The following is a 17735-nucleotide window of genomic DNA, read 5'->3' on the forward strand; positions in this document are numbered from 1 at the left end:
TGGAGGTCAGACTAATTGCTTCAGAATAATTGCCATATTCCCACTGCCAAAAAACATCAGGACAATTTCTTCAGTTCTCACAGAAGCCAACTTCAGCAAATATTCCTGGTCCACAATGTCCTTACCTTTGTGAAGTGCACCTGTTATGGCTAAGGTCCAACACATCCATAAGAGATTTTTTAACATCTTGACCTACAAAAAATGAAAACACAAAATAAATTAAATGTACTCTGCTGTGGTCTTATAAAAGCTTCTAAGTAAATACTTGATCTGGTAATTATATATAGTTATCAAATTATAGGCTATTTCGTTGTCTTTATTCTAGCTCTTTAGACAAGTGGTTCTATCCAGTGGTGCCTTTCCATCCTAGTCACAAAGACTGCAAGTGATAAGCGCCCTTAACATAGGCGTTTCCCCATAACCACATACAAGAAATCTCTCTGGCTGATGTGTGTATAATCTAAACACAAAAGCCGAATGGTGCTTCAATATATATGGAATAAGTGACAGTTTCATTTATTAATCAATTAAGTCATATTATTGAGACTGAGTAATTGCAAATTAATATCCTTTAATTGGGGGACAGCCCTCTGCCATTTTTTGCTTCAGGTGCTGTAAGTCACCATGTGTCAAGAGTGGTGAAACCCAGACTAGCTCTCTCTTTCATGCTATACATTTAAACCACTTATATAGCACACGGCTTCCCCCAGAGAATCCTGGGAGCTGTAGGTTATGATTCACAGAGCTACACTTCTCAGTGCTTTTAACAAACTACAGTTCCCAGAATTCTCTGGGGGAAGGCGTGTGCTTTCAATGTATGGTGTGTCTGATACCTTCATACTTCTGTGTCTACCTTCTGACACCCTCCAATAAAGGCAAAGGTTCTCCCTTCAAATAGTACTTAGCGGTGGAAACTCATACTCCACCAACAAAGCACCTTATAAACTTGTGGCTAAATATAGTTTTGTGCTTGGTCCACTACTTAGGATTCCCTGCCACTTGCCCTTCTTCTGGACCTTGCCTAAACACTTTCTTTTTCCATCTCACCACTTCCTTTTTCCCCCTTGCTCCACAAAAAGAGCATACTTTATTTTGAAATTTCTATACTACAGAGAAAATGAGAGAAGCCTGATACCTAAAAACCCAACAACAGCAGCAGCAGCAGCAGCAGCAGCAGCAGCAGCAGCAGCCAGACCATAGTCACATTCTGAAACCAGCTTTGTTGGTTTATGTACATCAGAGATGGAGAAGCTGTAGCCTATGAGATGCTGCTGAACTACAACTCCCATCATCCTGGACCACTTGCCATGCTGCCTGGTGCTGACAAGACTTTATACGGTAAGTCCAACCAAATCTGGAGGAGTACAGTTCCTCCCCTTCAGCCCAATCTAGACGGACAGATCAGGAGAGGCAGAGAAAAGGACAGGGAAAGCATGATAAGGAATATAATGAGAAAGGAATTAGTTAAGACGATCAGTTTCTTTCTCTCTCTTTTTCTTGGAGTTTAGCAACAACAATGAAGCAGAGGGAGAGCATGATGGTGTTTCCAGAAAACATTTCCTTCACATTCACTGCTGAGCTTAGATTTCCAGTATAACATGATCAGAACTGCAGGAAAGAAATCACCCACATTCGTCACTGTCATGTAGTATTAGTAATGCAGTGGTAGTTAGTTTGAGTTAAGGGAGGCCTGCAAACCCAAGGGATTCCTAAAACAAAGGACCTGGTGGTACACAACTAAATTTCTCCTAATTAATAATTTTTCTGACACTGGAATTTCGATAGTTGAGCCAATTAGCTGCCCTTCCTGCTATCTTCACTCTCCTGCGAGTCAATCCAAATGCAATTCCTCCCTGCTGGAACAAGTCTTGATGTGTGTCTCCCTAAATTCTGTATGGCTTTGCCAAAACATGACACTCTGATCACTCTTTTAAGTTCTGGGGTGCTATAACTATATGGGGGAATGGGCTATTCTTTTTTCTTTTCTTTTCTTTGCCTTTGCTACGGTAATCCACAAGGGCAAGTTTCGTGTTGGAGAGAAGTAGCTATGTATACTGCAGTTTTTAATGGGTATGGACAGAGAATGGAAAACCAGGAGTTAGGACTTGGGAGGCATAAATCTCTGGTCCATAGTAACTGGAGCCCAATTGCTAATCTCAGAACAAAAATGCATATAACTCAGAGTATTAAGTTGCTGCTGAAGATGTACCAAGTTCGTGTTTCTTTCCAAATTTCCTTTACCTCTTCTCTGTCCCCACTTCACACCATTGGTTGTCTCTGGCAGGGATGAAGAGGACAAAGACTTTTTTTGTTCTAATGCTGTAAGAATACCTTACCACCAGAGCTAACACCAAGACAACAAATAGAATTGACTGCAAGACACAGCATGGCATGCAGTGTTGCATGCCAGAGTTATTTACATCAACACCAGCCCACCAGCCACATTTTGATCCTTGACCCATGCACAGACGTTCGCCCAAACAGGGGTGTCTAGCGACAAATCCTCCCTCTGGTGGATCAGCACCAGTACCATACCCTCCAACATTCCTCAGATGAAAATAGGGACATTTCTCACTCCCCAACCCCAATATTTCATCCCCACACCCTGCAGAACAGTTCCTATCAGAAGAAGGGTGGTTGCTAGCACCACCAAACCAATGGGACACAGCACACAGGCCCACCACCTCCATTATTGGATAGATTTACAAGAAGAAAAAGACACACCAATAAATAAATTTTAGAAAGGGGCAAGACTGGGCACAGATAAACAAAGCATTTTTTAAAAAGCATCAGAAATCCTTGTGCTCTGCTCAGCTCTGCTCCCCCTTTCTTCCCACCCAGCGCAGCCTCTCCTCCTCTTTGCCCACCTCCAGCAGCTGCTACAAACTGCCCAAGGGAGGAGGCCGGCAGCGGCAGCCATGGAGAGGCCATGGATGCTCCTTCGTAGCCACTGCAAGCCCTGCTTGGGACAAGCTCCATCTCCTCCTCCTCCTCCTTGAGCTCAGTGGCAGCAGCACCAGCAGGGAAAATAGGGACATTCTGGGATCAAATCAGAAGCCAGGATGTCTTTTGCAATTCCAGGACAATCCCTCAGAGATCAGAACACTTGGAAGGTATGCAGTACAAGGAGTTAATGTTGAAACTGTGAAACTATGAAACACCCCTCTATAGCAGCTGGCAGAAATGATCTTCATATGGAAACCAAGGTGAAAATCCTGGGGCACGATCCATGCAGAAACTATGGTTCCAGTTGACCAACCTCTATCCTCAGTTACTACTCTAATTGGATGTAACGCATTGCCTTTCATTGCAGTAGCACCCAGAGTAACTGGTTTTTAAATTGTATTCCTAGCCATATACAGTGGTACCTCGGGTTAAGTACTTAATTCGTTCCGGAGGTCCGTACTTAACCTGAAACTGTTCTTAACCTGAAGCATCACTTTAGATAATGGGGCCTCCTGCTGCTGCCGCGCCGCTGAAGCACGATTTCTGTTCTCATCCAGAAGCAAAGTTCTTAACCTGAAGCACTATTTCTGGGTTAGCGGAGTCTGTAACCTGAAGCGTATGTAATCTGAAGCGTATGTAACCTGAGGTACCACTGTAATGGGAGAACAAATGCACCATATTTGAGTCTACTTTTTATCCAGGTGCCCGTAAACCCTTTGGACAAAATGGCAGGCTCTTGTTGAGGCTGGAAGAGATGATGTCTAAATGGCAGTCTGTATGTCAACCCCAATTTTCACTCAGGAGTCTTTCTCTCATCTTGCTTTTAAAGAATACAATTTCCTGTTTTCACACGGTCGCTCTCACCCTTAGTACATTTATTACATGTTCCAGCTTGAAGAAAGCCAAAGCCTTAGGTAAAGTCAACATCATTTTTAAAATAATGTGAATAAAAATCACAGGGCACAGCTATACATTTTTAAAATGGGTGGGGTTTTTTTTTTAAAAAAATAATCAATTAGTCAAACCACCACTCTAGTTCATTAGCAGATAATAAGAAAACTTCAAATGTTCAGAATGACTTGGGAATCTAATCTCCGAGGGTAAATTTTTATTAATCCTGTGTAATATTAGCCAGCCGATTTCAGTAGCAGCACAATACATTCAGTGAGAAGGCATATTAAAAAAAAGAATACTCCTGGGGCACTTCCCTCCTATTCAGGTGAACAGGCTGCGGCTGACCCAGCTTATTTCTAGGTCATTTGGAAGCAACCCAACCAGAATGAGGCAACAAGTTGAGAAATGCTATATTGTATACTCTCACCCCTCTTCAACATATTGCCCTGCCAGTGGAGTTGGATGGACCCTGAACACACAGAATGCATGTGAAAGCTTTTTAAAGTGACCTAATTTTGATAGACAGATACAGGGCCTGTCCACCCATTAGGCAGGCTGAGGCTGCTTCTTCAGGCAGCAGATGTCCCCAAGGCAGCACTTCTATGGTCAATCTTCAGGGAACATGCACCAGGGGGCAGAAGCATTCAAGCATTGCCATTAAGTGGAAAAGTTTGTGGAGAGTCCTTAGGGCCAGACAGAACTGTGTTTGGCCCCGAGACCTGATTTAGACCCATTTCAAGCCACCTTCCGGTCAGGGTTAAGGACTGAGGCTGCCTTAGTTGATTATGTCTTTCACTGAACAAGAGGAAAGGATGGGTCTGATCCATTTGATTCTCTTGGCTCTCGTGCTGAGGATCACTCATGCTGACATTCACACGCTGAATGTCACTGTAAGCCATGGTTTGCATGTCACAGCAACAAGCCATGAACGAGCAGCATGCTAATGCACATTCTTCAATCATCCTCCTTTCACTCTGCCCTGTCTACAGCTGCAAGAAACAAGCCACAAGGCTGGCCTTAGTGTTACATGTGAAATGGTCTCATGGTTTCCCACAAAATGAAAGCAGTAAGCCAAGAACAAAGCATAAAGCAGGAGTGGCTGAGCAGCACGCGCCATCGTGTTGCTCGATCATGGTAAGCCATAAACGATGGCTTTTCATGTCAAGTGGCTACGGCTCATTATGAATGCACACTTTGGGGGGTCTAAAAGTTGGAAAAGTAATGTGTGAAGCAGCCTCCAATGGGTAGATGAGCAACCATCTGCATAGCTCTGAGAGAGAATGCTGCAATTTCAATCCCTTATCAAGCCAGTGTGTGCACAAAAAATCTGAGCAAAAGAGATTCAAGGAGATGCTTCTTGGACGGAAACATGTCTGAGCTTGGAGCACTTGCAATGAAAAATAACAGGAATAGGGTCTGTTAAGAGCTGTGACTTTTCCCATCCTTATGTTGCTTGTCAGAACTGTTTGTTCCTTGATGGAAGGAAGTTTTGCTTGTCCCCTGCTCCTTCCTCCATTTTTCAAAGTCTTCTTGTTGTGATCAAAGATGTAATAAACCCTTGCTCCTTGGGCCGCAGAGTCTATCAGAGGCTTGTCTCTTCCTGTTCATCTGCTGTTGCTGCTGTGAAAGAGCCCTGGGGATCTCTATTCACTTAGAAGAGTCTTACTCCTTTTTTCAGACACAAAATGTGCAGAGATTCTAATCTAATCCTCCCCAAAATAGACATGCAGATGTTGTTCCTTCTGGTTTAATTAATGGCTAAATCCTACCCCAAGTATTTTATGTGAACTGAAGTACCGCAACAAGATTGTAGAAAAAGGATAACAGGAAACAACCTCCACTGCTAGATTTGCTGAATCTACTTCAGATAACTACATTCATTCAAGCAGAAGGCTATAGCACTGTTTACTTTGATGCTTATATCAGGGTAGTTTTGCCTTCCCATTTCCTGTTTCCAAAGGTTGGTGTCATTTTATTCATCCAGTTTGTTTAATCTACATCCCATCTTTCCTCCAAGGAGTTCAAAGTAGCATACATAATTCTCGTCTTCCCCAGGTTATCCTCACAACAAACCTGTGAGTTAGGCAAGGCTGAGATTGACTGACCAGTGAGTTTCATGGCAGAGTGGGGATTCAAACCCTGGTCTCCCAGGTCCTAGTCCAACAACCTAACCACTACACCACACTGGCAGCTAGACTTGCTCACTAGTGACTATGCATAGGATTGTAGTCTTGGTCTTTGAGAAGCCATGGCACTCTGGCATGTTACTTGTTTTTAGTGAAGTTGAAAAGCCCAAGTCTCGGCATGGACTATCGATGGGCATAGACCCCAAGCGAGCATTTCCTTACTGTGCCCAGCTCACAAGCTATGATGGAAATTATTGCAGCAGCCCTAACATATACTTGTACTTTGTATTGTTCACTATCAACTCATCTCCCATCTTTTGAAACTCTCTGCTGGACCGTTAATTGCTGAACACTGATTAGTTTCACCATAAACGCTGCTGCTTAAATATTCTCCTCTCGGTTTAATTAACTTTGCCAGTTTCACCACATTACTGCCACTTGATTAATTGCTCTGTTGCTCACAGTTGGTTAATTTCGGCCATATTCAATTAATCACAGTCTCTTGATGAGCTCATTATCGCTTGCTATGGACTGGCTGCCAGAACCTCAAAACGACTGACTCCCCCAAGGCACACTTTGGTCCTTGCTTCTGTCTCTTCACACCATACTAAAAGTGTTCCCATACTCTGAAAACTTCTGAAAGGTTTGTGTCACACGGAAGAAGCCAAGGAGTGTCACACAGATCTACATACAGAGCAGAAGCCTGGATAATTTCTATCTCACCAAGCAAAAAAAAAGAGCCCACCAGCCATGTGTGGAGCCAACCACTGTCAACCTTCTGTTTTTGCTGCAGAAATGAGTTACTGGCAGGCCTGGTAGGCTGTGCTCAAATGATTACATCTTCTGCAGATTTGATGTGTGGATGTCGGGAAGTCAAGCCCTAGATATCCATTCTCCCCATCACATATATTAACAGTCATGTGAGGGTAGGGGAAAGTGTGGATGGACCCTGGTTAGCTCAGTTGGTTAGAAGGTAATTCTGATAATGCCAAGGTTGCAAGTTCGATCCCCATATGGGACAGCTGCATATTCCTGCACTGCAGGGGGTTGGACTAGATGATCCTCAAGGTCCTTCCAATGCTACAATTCTATGATTCTATGGAGCCACTGGCCTGTCTCCTCTTGCAGCTCCCTGTCACCTGCACACACTCACAAAAACACACAAAACACTGATATTCCAGGGTTCTTAATCAGACAGAGAGTGCATTCAGACATGGGCATTATTGCATTAGTTTTCCTGGTTACAATGCTAGTGCTTCTATACCAGTTTCTAATGTTCCTTTTACACTGCATTACCCAATGTGTTAAGGAACTGTGGCTTTTTCATCAACATATTGTACTGCCATGTCATGCTGAATTTCAGTGGGTGTGTTGTGACACAACAGTTAACATCACTGGACATGTTGCCACCCATTACACACATGTGGGCTTCTGTTTCCCCATGAAAATGTCAGGAAAAAACTGTAGTCAAGAATATTAACCCAGATTTCATCACATGGCACGATCCATGGAAAACCATAGGAAAATTACAGCACAAAGCTCCCACGATTTTCTAGGTTAACGAGGTTGCAAATGGATTTTTTCTGGAAGCAATTAAAACAGAATGAGTGCTTAACTTCCATTGAATCCCAATTTTCAGAAGTTGCTTTTGCAACATGTGAAAGAGCACATAAAACACAGAAATTATCCAATAAGCAAATTGAGAACACAGAATAAAGTGTCATCTGAATGTGGCCAGAGACTCCGCACAACTAAAGCAAGGAAACATTCAGTCACAGATGGAACTAGCTACCGGTAGTTTGTTCCTGCTCTAAAGGGTAGGACCCAAACCAATGGATTACAATAACGGAGACTCCAACTAAACCAGAGGTGGTCCAACACACAGCCCATGAGCCACACATGGCCTGCGAGGCTGATTTTGGTAGCCCCAGGGAGAGTACTGGGACGGGAGCCCCAGATGTGCCAAGGTGGTAGCTGCCTGCAGTGGCAGCAGTGCTCAACTCCACCATATTGTGTGCGGCTCTAGCCTTGCCAGGGCAGAGTCTCTGTCACCAGCCCAGGTGCTTCAGGGGAAGAGTGAGCAGCACGGCCTGAGCAGGCACCCCCACAGCCCCTGACCAATGCCAGGCAGGCAGGCAGGCAGGTGGGGCTGGCAGGTGGGGCTGGCCTCTGCACTGGGCTCACTGGGCCTCTCTTAGCAGCCACCACCTCTGCTGACACTTCTCCCACTGGGTTCATCTCATCCTAATCCAGGTATGAGAGTTGAAAGCATGGATTTGGAGGACCAGAACGAGCCAGAGCCTGTCTGAGCTGTGACCCATGGTATCTTGGAAGTAAGCAAGGCATAGAAGGGGCTCCATGTGCTGAAGAAGAAGGAGAGAAGAGTTTGGATTTGATATCCCACTTTATCACTACCCTAAGGAGTCTCAAAGTGGCTAACATTCTCCTTTCCCTTCCTCCCCCACAACAAACACTCTGTGAGGTGAGTGGGGCTGAGAGACTTCAGAGAAATGTGACTAGCCCAAGGTAACCCAGCAGCTGCATGTGGAGGAGCGGGGAAGCGAACCCGGTTCACCAGATTACGAATCTACCACTCTTAACCACTACACCACACTGGCTCTCTGGGAGGTGGTATTGGCTTGTTGTTTTTATTTTGATTATATATTTTGTGGTTTTATATTTTGATTTTGTTCTGTGAACTGCCCTGAGACCTCTAGGTATTGGGTGTTGTATATATATATTCAATAAATACTAATAATTCTACAGCATTATTATTATTTTGTTGTGGGGCAAGCCAGCCTAGCAGACTTTTGGCCCACTTTGGATAGACGGGTGGGTGGAAAAGGGTTCCTTGCTCAGACCCTCCCTATATTCTAGAGACAGTCCCAGATTTACAGAAGCCGTCCTGGTTTCTGAATGTCCCGCTTTCCCTTAGGAAGTCCCTTTTTTCATTGAAGAAACATTGGAGGGTATATTCTTAGGAGTAGAATGCCTTGCCCGAGGACAGTGATGTGGTCAAATCTCTCTCTCCTTTTAGCTAAAGTGTAAAAAAAATAAAAAATCCCCAAATTCATATTAAGGCAATGCCTTCCTTGGGCCAACTAGAATGTCACAAAAAGAGTGTGAGTGTGGAAGCTTTTGAGTTCTCCATAACTCATCATACTATGGTAAACAAAGGAAGTGTGAGGGAGAGAGAGTTGGCTGGTGGTGAAACATCTGGCAGCATCTGGTCTGATGAAGAGTTCTGAAGAACTCAAAATGTTTGCACACAGTTTTATGGCATGTTGGTTGGCCTAATAAAAATATTGCTCTACGGTGGAGTTTGGATTTCTTTTACTTATAGGCCAGTACAGTTCCAGCGAGTTCCAGCTGAAAAAAAGCCCTGGTTCTAGCACCTCTCAGGTGAGCACCATCACCATTCTAAGAGAACAAGGGAAGTGTTCATGGTGAGTTCAGACACCTTTTTCCCTATAAAAATAGCACTGCTCCTGGGTATAGATATTATAATGAATCTGTCCATCTCCACACCAGACATTTAAAACACTATTATACTATTTTAACAGTTGTGGCTTCCCCATATAATCCTGGGAGCTGTCGTTTGTTAAGGGTGCAGAGTTAGGAGAACCCTAAACTCCTCACAGATCTACAATTCCCAAAGTTGTTTAGAAATTGCTCCCTCTTTCCCAGCAAAATTTGGAGAATTTAGCTTGCTAGGGGGAATTTCAGCTCTCCCATCAACAAATGACAGTTCCCGGGATTCTTTGGGGACAGCCATGCCTATTTAAACTGCTACGATCCTGCTTTAAATATATAGTGCAGATGTAGCCTCTAAAGTGCCTGGAGCAGCCTTCTTCAACCTCTCCAGATGTTTTGGACTTCAGTTCCCATCAGCCTCACCAGCACAGCCAAAGGCCAGAATGCTGGGAACATTTGGAGGGCCCCAGGCTGGCAAAGTCTGTCCTAGAATATCTGCTCTCCATTCTTCAAGTGGGTCAAGTCTTTTTAAAAAGCTGTTAACAAGAATCTTCAAAACTATACAATAAAATTATTTGGATTCACCCCTATCTATTGCCAAGTTGCAAAATATTCCTAAAATGTGCAAAGATATAATGAAGTATGGATCTTTCAAATGCATTAGCAAGGACACCTGTTAGCCGCTACCGTATTAAGAATCCTTCTGCAATAAGGCTGGCATGCAAAAACATGAATGTGCTGGAGGAACATCAGATTTAAATATTAAAGTTTGAAATGATACTCTTCCCACCCACCCCCCAAAATTGTATCAGGGACACTCTTCCCATTTCATGTGACAAGGAAATAGGAAGGATGTTTCAGATGATACAGAAAAGAGATGTCTACTGTATGTCCAGTGCACACAATCAGTTCTGAAAAGAGAAACCTATTTGAAATATTCCAGCATTGCAGGGGGTTGGACTAGATGACCCTCGTGGTCCCTTCCATTTCTACAATTCCATGATTCTATGATTTACAGAGACAGCAAATGCCCAGCTCCTAGGCACTTTGTTATTGCACAAGGTTTGTTTGCAAGCACTCAGGTCAGCTTCAAATGGCATTGTGTTCTCTGCTGCAACACTTGATGCAAATATCTCTTTTCCACATTGTGTGGGATATCCCTGAATGATGGAACATCTCAAAGGGTCCGAGGATAAAGAGGTATGTGCAAGCAATCCGACATGTTCATCCTGTTTCAGTACAGGGAGGACCGAATGGTGATGAATACTGGCTTGCTTACAGGGGCCTGTGCTGAACTCTACGTTATGCCAAACTTCTCTGATTCATATCACCGTCTGCCCCCTTCTAGAAATAGCCATACACTGAGGCAGTCATCATAACATTCATGTCGTTGCAGCAGCAGCAGCAGCAGACATCCGTCTCCTTTCCTGCTAATCCTGCACCTGGAATGTCCCTCCATATAGAGAGCTCTTTCATTCTGATCATCAGTGGGAACATGGCCATTGATAGGCTGCCATGGGATGCGACAACATCGGAACTGAAGGGAGTCTACGAAAGAGGACTGCTCCCATCTCCACACAAAGGCACTGTCTGATCATTCCATCACTGCAGGACTCCTCATTTGCATATCTACCCAAGTGGTTACATCATTGCTGCCTATCCATCACTGAGGCTCAGTCCACCCAGACAAATGGCAGGTCCCCCTTGAGTTCCCAGCCTGGCATCTCTCTCAGCAAGGATTACTGAGAAGATTACCTGGGTCAGTGCATCCCTCTTGACCCCTGGTCCTATTTGCCTTTGCACTCTTGACTATTTCAAGGTGTTTATTGGCCTCCTGTGATGTTTGCAGACTAGGATTTAACGCATGATGATAAATAAGTACTAATGACTAAATCATATTTATGTACAAAGTCAGAGTCTGCATGGAGAACTGGGAGGGGGAGCAAAGTAGGAGGAGAATCTCCGTGCATTTAGAAACCCCCTGCCATGGCAGTGGGGGGAGGGTCATTCTGAGCCCATAATTTCCCATCCAAATTCTAGAAGGACAGGGTCACACATTTGTGCACTTTGTGCTCTGTGGGGAACATGCTGTCGGGTTTAATAGAACTGATGCATTGCTTTGGGACATTGTGGTGTGGCTGAATATGGCTCCCTTGCAGCTCCCCTCCCCCTCTGCTTTGGAAAAGGGAGGTCTTGTGCTCCTTCCCTTCCAAACAGGTAATGAGTTTCATCAAATTTGACATCATCCAGCTGTTGGGTGTCTAGGCCATCACAACATACTTTGGGTACCCTTGAAATCCCAGGAGGGAGGAATGAAACCCATTGACAGAGGGGGAGGCAGAGTCTATCAAGGAATCCTGAAGGCTCCAGACAGAGTCACAAGAAAAATTAGGCTCCAGAGCTTGGTGCAGGGAGGATGGAAGCAACATCAGCTGTGAAGAACAATTCCAGGGATACCAGTAGCAAGGATGAGTTGTTGGGAGTGTTGCAATGGGTCTCTGTGCAACTGCTTGCAGGGCTGTGTGTCTACATGTGGACAACTGGGGAATGTCAGCTGAGAGGATGTAGTTTTCCTAGGGTGACAACATGCCTTTGAGAGCTGGCAGTATGTGGATAAGATGTAAAGGTACAATTGGTCGGGTCAGAGCAGTGGTACATAAAAGGCAGTTTATGATTCAAATCTGCCCTATACATAACCATTAGATGACCTAATGGTGATTGTTTTTTAAAGGCAAGCTGGCCTCTTAAGGAAGATGACACAAAATATATTGGTTCTGCTGCCCTGATATTTTCTGTAGTACTGTACCCAGTACTGTATCCTCATTCCTCATGTGCCCCATGTACATAGCGTTCATAATGTACATAGCAATAATAAGTGAATTACTGGGGTGGGGTGTTGCCATATCCCTGTGCAGTGCAATACATTGATCCTAACCACTTGTTGTAGAACAGGCTCCAAAGACTAGCTATGTTGGTTTTCAATGTCAAAGAAAGAGAGAAAAAGTGTTAACTGTGCTGTGATGATACTTGAAATTGTGCTGGGATATATTTAAACATATTTCACATGGCCCTGCTATTCTGAAGGCAACAACCTACTTCATTGGCCATTCCCAATCCCCACCACAATCCAGTTTTAGAAGTGGACTAAGACAAATCAACAACAAAAATGTCCGTCTCTGACTGTAAGTCAGGGTGACTAGATGGAGCCTCCAGATTCAGGGGCACTATACCTCTGAGTTCCAGATGGTGGGAGATTAAAACAACGGAAGAGGACTGTTGCTTTTATGGCCTTCTTCCCCAAAGCATTTGGGCGGCCCCTGTGGGAAACAGGATGCTGAAGGAGACAGACCCTTTGCTTGGTCTGATTCAGCGGGCCTCTCCTCCTGCTCCCACCTAACACATTCTTTGTCTGCTTCATGCATGTGAAGCAAGCAGTTTCATTGGCTGTCTTCTGAAGCTGATGTCATAGCAAACCAGGAAAGTCTCCCACAGCACTCTTGGGGTGGGGGTGGGGGAACAAACCAGCTAATCCTGGCAATTGCTCGCAATGGCACCTCGCCCCACGGTGGCCTCTTCCCACTTGCGATTGCCCGTGTCCTCGCCTGCCACCCCCATTCAGCCTGGCCATGTCGCTAATAAAGCAACCCGCGGGATGCACGCCGCCTTCCACAGCCGCTGTTGCAGACGACCTTAATATTCCGTGAGCGTCTCGGAACGCCAACTCCCGGGTCACCTCTCTGACTTTCAGCCCTTCTCTCCCTCTCTCTCTCTTTCTTTCTCTCCCTCCCTCTCTCCAGGCTCTTGTCGTCGATAGACAAAAGGCGCCGGGCAAACTGCTCCGCAGCAGCTCCTAACTTCACACGAGACAGGCAAGGACAAAGGAGGAGCAAGACTGCCTCCCAGCTGAACCTCCTCAGTCCACGTGGCTCCGGGAGAACCAGACCTCCCAGGCTCCCGCTCCCAGGCAAGGCGGAGTAGGCAGGAGGCGACGCCCGGGGCGCGCCCCCCACCCCCAGGTCCTGCTCTGCTATGGGGAGTGGGAAAGGGGCGCAATATGGATCCCGGATTTATTTTATTTTATTTTATTTTTAACAACAGCTGGCGGGGACTGCTCAGCCTTTTTGCCAGATTCCTGGCTCCATCTCCATTGGGAATCAAATCCGAAATGTGACACTGTCCCTTCTGCCCCGGTTCTCAGAGGCGGGACCCATCTTCATCGAGAACTGCATTTGTGCAGAGAGTAAGGGGAGTCTGTGGGGATCTCTTTGCCCTTTCGCGCCCGCCCGCTCCGGAAGAATAGCGCAACAAGACTTTTCTTTCTCTCGCCAAGGAGACGTGGGTTTCGCTGCCTTTCCTGGAGCGCGTCTTATTACGCATCACTCCGAGGCAGCTAAAGCCTCGGGTCCAGAAGATCCCAACAGGGATCACGTGTTGGTTTCGTTTCCATTTTTGAAAGAAAGAGAAAGGACTCGGGCCATTAAGTGGGAAGGAAGCAAAGATTCGAATTAAGGGAGTCCGCGTGGAAAGGTGGTCAGAGGCAAGATGAACGGAAAGGTTGGGGGGCAGCTGGGGTTCCTGTTTCCAATGGTATGCTCCTCGCGGACATAAGACTAAGCAACTCGGAGTCTTGTACCCTGACGATACTCTGTGGCAGGGACTCGAAGCCGGTGGGTGGCCCGTCGTCATTCCTGCCCATTGGTCATGCTGGTGGGAGCTGGAGTCCCGAAACATCTGGAGAGATACAGATACCGCAGCCTGGCTGCATGAAAAAGTAAATAAAGTCTGCCGGAAAGACTTGCCTCCTTACTTGAAAGCCCGATCCCTACTTCCAGATGTGTGCAGCAGGAAAGAACGCCCCCCTTCCAAACACACACACCCTGACTATGCTCAAGGAGTCAGTTCCCACGTGCATGCGGCTTTTAAAATCCAATGTGTGAACTGGCTCCGCTGAAAATAAGCGTTCTCTTCAAAATGTTATGACGTGCCCGGATGTGTGAATATTCTCTTTGTGATCTGCAAAGGCTCATTCATTCACACATGCAAAGGCATCGCTATTCGCTTGATGCAATCATCAAACTAGTCCGGAGTCCACGCCTCTGTATTATTACTTTTCACGTGCTCCAGACTTTCGCTCCGGCGTTAAATAAATAAATAAATAAATAAATAAATAAATAAAATCTGAGATCCCTGGCTCAAATTAAGCCGGTTCAAACGGAGCTTGAATGAACTGATAAGTTATCTTTTCGTTACGATACCAAAATTTATTCCCCACAACGTTTGTGGTACGTACGGAACGTTTATTCCCTACGGTAATAACATTCGGTTCCAAGTTCAAGAAAAGTTGCGCATGGAAAGGAACCGTAAAAAACTTGCTAAATGATCGGGAAGACGGCTAGAAGGCATTACTTGGTGATCCCTTGTGGCATTAAGAATCCCCAAGGTAGCGCAATGCGTGCAAATATCGTGTTCTCCCCAGTGAGAGAAGAAGCTTGCCCAAGAATACTTGTGTGAATGAACTTTCCCTTCCCCGCCTCCAGCCTTCCTTCGCAGTTTCCCCAGCAGGGGGAGCCGAGGGTCTATCAAAAAAGCGTCCGATTCCTAGATTTCCGACTTCGGGGTGGATGAGGTGAGCGCTCCGCGCTTTCAAACCTGCCCTTTCTACGTCCTGGGATTTTTAAAGCGTGGTCCATCGGAACCCGAAAGGGACTGGGCCAGGAAGCTGCAAGCGGCGGAGCCCTCTTTGCAAAGCGGCCCATTCATTTGCTCAAGCAGGACTTCCTGTAAAATGGGGAAGAAGAGATCGCGTCCCGGACCCTGGAAGGAGGAGGATGCGCGGGGGCGTCTTTGGATGGGCTCCCTACCCCCCACCCCAGCCAACTTTTTAAAAAATCTGCCAAAAAAAATCCCTCCCCCCCCCACCCGGACTGGGAGGGGTGGGGAGTCTGTCTAAAAGAAAGCAGCTGGGCTGGGGGAAGAAGCAGTTCCTTGCCGAACCGATGGCGATGACATAGACTTTTCCTGCCGTGGAGAAAATCCTGACCCGCCGCCGCCCCACCCCCGGTGACATTTTGGAGCCCGCCAGAGGGGCTGGCGGTGCCTTGGGAAGTTGCACATCGCTCCTTTTGCACAGAAGAAACCTCGGAGGAGCTTCTCCCCCCCGGACGCAAACTCCCTTGTGCAGAGACGCAAGCGCGCACCAAAAGCAAACCCGAGCGGGGAAAGGTTCTCTCCACCCCGCCCGCCTCCTCCACCTCCTCCTCCAGCACGCCTGAAACATAAGCAACCGGCCCGAAGCAGACAAAACAACGCTCCGACACAACGTTTCAGTGCACGAAAACAAAACTCTTACTCTTTCCATCCCCTCGCCCCCCCCCCGCACCACCACCACACCCACCCTCAGTTTTTTCCATGTTGCACATTCGCTCTTTCTGACCTGCCAAGTCTGAACTCAGTTCTGGATGGAGTTGCCTCCCCCTCGGGATGATGCGTTTTGCAATCTGGAGCAGTGGGTCAAGATTAAAGTTTGGGGGTTGGCTCCCCCCCCCCCTTAATCTCCACCCGCTTCCTCAAAGCGTTCTAGCCTCTTGAACTCCTTTCCAGCAACTCCTTTCGGAAATCTGGGTAGGAAACTGATTAGAGATAGACAGACAGATGCCTCGCATTCTCGTTTGTTTCTGAACCAAATGCCGATGCAAAGGGAATTCCGGTTACTTCCCCAACGCTTCCCTGCTTCAACGGAGGGGCTTCCCCCGCCAGTTCAACGTCCCCATTTCTCTCCCCGCACACTTTAAAACACAAAAAAAGGTGTCGGTGGGTGAGCAGGAGAAGGACGGTGGGAAAGAAACGTGGAAATGTTCCCCAAGACCAGTTGAAGCCGGCTGGGGGTGCCAAGGGGAGGGGACGAGGGGGAGACCCCTTTCCTCCTCCTGGTCGCCTACCAGTGGGGCTGGAGGGTTTCTGGTCTCCGTTACCCCCTTTTCCCAGGAGATCTCCCGAGACCCCCACCCCAACCTGAGGAAGAGGAGGAGGAGGAAGGCTGCTTCCCAGGAATCCCCCAAGCCACCTCAGCGTGGCTGGGAAGCGGTCTCTCATCCTCGCGGGCTGTTCAAGCCCATTCAGCCGAACCTGATCAGTGCAATAATCATCGTAATAATAATGAAACCCACCCGGCTTTCTACCACCTCCTTCCTCCAGCGCCGCTTTGTGCATTCAAGCCCCTACAAAGACTTCTCTCTCTTTCTCTCTCTCTCTCTCCCCCTGCCATTAACCGTTTGAGAGCCGCCAAACTCCCAACTCTACCTTGCCTGCCATTCAATTACTCCGGCCACACACACTTCCTCCATTCTTTTCACTTTTCTTTGTTCTCTCTCTCTTTCCCACCCCCCCTCTCCAGAACTTGTGGTTCCCACCAAAAAGGAACCCTTTTGCTTTGCACCCCAGATCCGTAGATTTTCTTTTTCTTTAAGTAACAATCCACTCCTTCCGCCTCGCCCCCTTTTCTCTTTCCCCAAACTCTTTGTTTCACAGGTAAACTGGAGTGGCCACAGCAGCGGAATCCTAGATGGTGGGAACCTTCCCCACCCGACAAATGCAGAAAATTAGAGGGGAGGGTATAGTTACCTTTTAAAGCAGTTTATTGCAGAGACTGGGGGAAAAAATCAAGAAAAAAAGAACGATTGGAAAGGAGCACCAAAAAATAAAAATAAAAATCACAGCGTGCTTGTTAATCCAGAAGTGCCCTCATGCAAGCCCTGGGCTTCTCAGTCGCTGGTCCAGGCTCGGGAGTTTTTCTCCTCGTGACCCCCCCGGTGGTGAACACCTGATCCCGGCTGTGGAAGTCCGGCTTGGGGAGCTGCAGGCACCCAGATGCACCCAGCCCGCTTTCCCTGCAAGTTCAAATGCGGGCTCCGCCACCCATCATTATTATATCATGGTACCGTCAGCGCTCCAGAGGAGGGGCCCTGCCCTGCCTCTCCGAGAGGAGGGCTCTTCCCTCCAGCGCAAGGCGAGGTTCGCCAAGGCAGACGAGCCCCGAGCCAAAGGGGGGCAGGAGGAGCGGAGCAGAGCGGCGGCGGCGGCGGCTTCCCTGCGCCCGCCTCGCCTCTGCCCCCTCCCACAGCCTCCTGCCGGACTCAGCAAGTCCCAAGAGGCTCGGTAGAGCGCGGCCTCCTTCAGCCCCTCGCCGGGGATGCCGGAGAGGCGGCCGGGCGGCTGGAGCAGGGGACCTTCCCGCCTTCCGTCGCCCAAACTGGGAGAGCAACTGGTTTCAGTGGGACAAGGATGGAGACCCCCCCT

General features: G+C 47.1%; 1 protein-coding gene across 5 annotated transcripts in view; it reads right to left on the reverse strand.

Moving 5' to 3' along the window:
- The window catches only part of VCAN (versican), a 128266-nt gene extending 110737 nt beyond the window's left edge, over positions 1–17529 (reverse strand). For 3 of the 5 annotated variants that reach the window (XM_083403559.1, XM_083403558.1, XM_083403556.1), the window contains exons 1-2: positions 17061–17529; positions 126–192 (exon numbers count right to left, since the gene is read on the reverse strand). In XM_083403559.1, the coding sequence (XP_083259685.1) occupies positions 126–186 (61 nt within the window). In that variant the 5' untranslated portion in view covers positions 187–192; positions 17061–17529. Of the gene's footprint in view, positions 1–125; positions 193–15873; positions 15940–17060 lie in introns of those variants that run through there. The other 2 variants (XM_083403560.1, XM_083403557.1) reach the window with 2 other exon arrangements.
- Positions 17530–17735: the final 206 nt, after the last annotated feature.

The sequence above is a fragment of the Podarcis tiliguerta genome (assembly GCF_965153285.1).
Source record: "Podarcis tiliguerta genome assembly, chromosome: 11".
Lineage (NCBI taxonomy): Eukaryota > Metazoa > Chordata > Lepidosauria > Squamata > Lacertidae > Podarcis > Podarcis tiliguerta.